The 1,432-nt window shown below is 34.7% G+C and overlaps 1 protein-coding gene across 1 annotated transcript; it reads right to left on the reverse strand.

The window, feature by feature from the left end:
• Positions 1–654: 654 nt before the first annotated feature.
• On the reverse strand, positions 655–1,227 carry LOC106473633 (serine/threonine-protein kinase fray2-like). Its single transcript, XM_013934315.1, has one exon. The coding sequence runs from the start codon at positions 1,225–1,227 to the stop codon at positions 655–657; it is 573 nt and encodes a 190-aa protein (XP_013789769.1).
• Between the last annotated feature and the right edge of the window lie 205 nt (positions 1,228–1,432).

A 1,432-nucleotide genomic window follows, 5' to 3' on the forward strand; every position in this document is an offset into this window, starting at 1 on the left:
GTCATAAGAACAAAATAGTGGTTCTATTTATCTGTATTCTTTCTTCCTTCAAGGAAATGATGTCATGAGAACAAAATAGTGGTTCTATTTATCTGTATTCTTTCTTCCTTCAAGGAAATGATGTCATGAGAACAAAATAGTGGTTCTAGTTATCTGTATTCTTTCTTCCTTGGGGTTTGAAATTAAGAGATACATGTTGTTAGGATCACTCCTACTTGTACAAGATTGTTATTGTATTTTGCTTAGGTTAAAAAAAAGTAGGATTACTGTTGTAACAATAGCTTATTTAGATCAATACAATAATTATGTTGTGGTTCTTCAGCTGTCTGTGTTAGGTTTTTCATATTTCGTAAATACAATTACTTGGTTAGCAAACTACATGTTGTTGTTTTTTTTTACCGAAACAGTAAATATAGAAATAAATATGCTGATTTCTAATAATTAACTAAGTATAAACTAGCACTGTTTAATAAATACCTTAAGACCTTGGAAAACCAAGTCTGAATATAATGATTAAATCTCTATATGATATCAAAGTATGAGCTTAAAACGTTTGTTTCCACACAAGAAACGTACAAATCAATTTTGAGATAAAATATCATTCTAAACAAATTCTCATTTAAAACTTAAGTGCTTACTAGCCACACCAAAAGTTTAAGGCACCTGATATGATGAAGTAGATGTTTCATCTATTAGAGTCTGACTGGTGCCTCTGTCTTTGCTCTTTGTCTCAGATGTTTCATCTAGTAGAGTCTGACTGGTGTCTCTATCTTTGCTATTTCTCTCAGATGTTTCATCTAGTAGAGTCTGACTGGTGTCTCTGTCTTTGCTCTTTGTCTCAGATGTTTCATCTATTAGAGTCTGACTGGTGCCTCTGTCTTTGCTCTTTGTCTCAGATGTTTCATCTAGTAGAGTCTGACTGGTGTCTCTGTCTTTGCTCTTTGTCTCAGATGTTTCATCTAGTAGAGTCTGACTGGTGTCTCTGTCTTTGCTATTTCTCTCAGATGTTTCATCTAGTAGAGTCTGACTGGTGTCTCTGTCTTTGCTATTTCTCTCAGATGTTTCATCTAGTAGAGTCTGACTGGTGTCTCTGTCTTTGCTCTTTGTCTCAGATGTTTCATCTATTAGAGTCTGACTGGTGCCTCTGTCTTTGCTCTTTCTCTCAGATGTTTCATCTAGTAGAGTCTGACATGCTTCTGTTTTTGTTCTTTCTCTCAGATGTTTCATCTAGTAGAGTCAGATTGATGTCTTCTGTCTTTGTTCACTTCCAGGTATTTCAAGTAGTAGGTTGATTGATGTCTTTGTTCACTTCCAGGTATTTCAAGTAGTAGGTTGATTGATGTCTTTGTTCACTTCCAGGTATTTCAAGTAGTAGGTTGATTGATGTCTTTGTTCACTTCCAGGTATTTCAAGTAGTAGGTTGATTGATGTT

Source organism: Limulus polyphemus, unplaced genomic scaffold (genome assembly GCF_000517525.1).
Source record: "Limulus polyphemus unplaced genomic scaffold, Limulus_polyphemus-2.1.2 Scaffold6352, whole genome shotgun sequence".
Classification (NCBI taxonomy): Eukaryota; Metazoa; Arthropoda; class Merostomata; order Xiphosura; family Limulidae; genus Limulus; species Limulus polyphemus.

Coding starts and splice junctions, on each gene's coding strand:
- LOC106473633 (XM_013934315.1), bottom strand. CDS start 1,227: ATGAAACATCTGAGAGAAAGAACAAAAACAGAAGCATGTCAGACTCTA.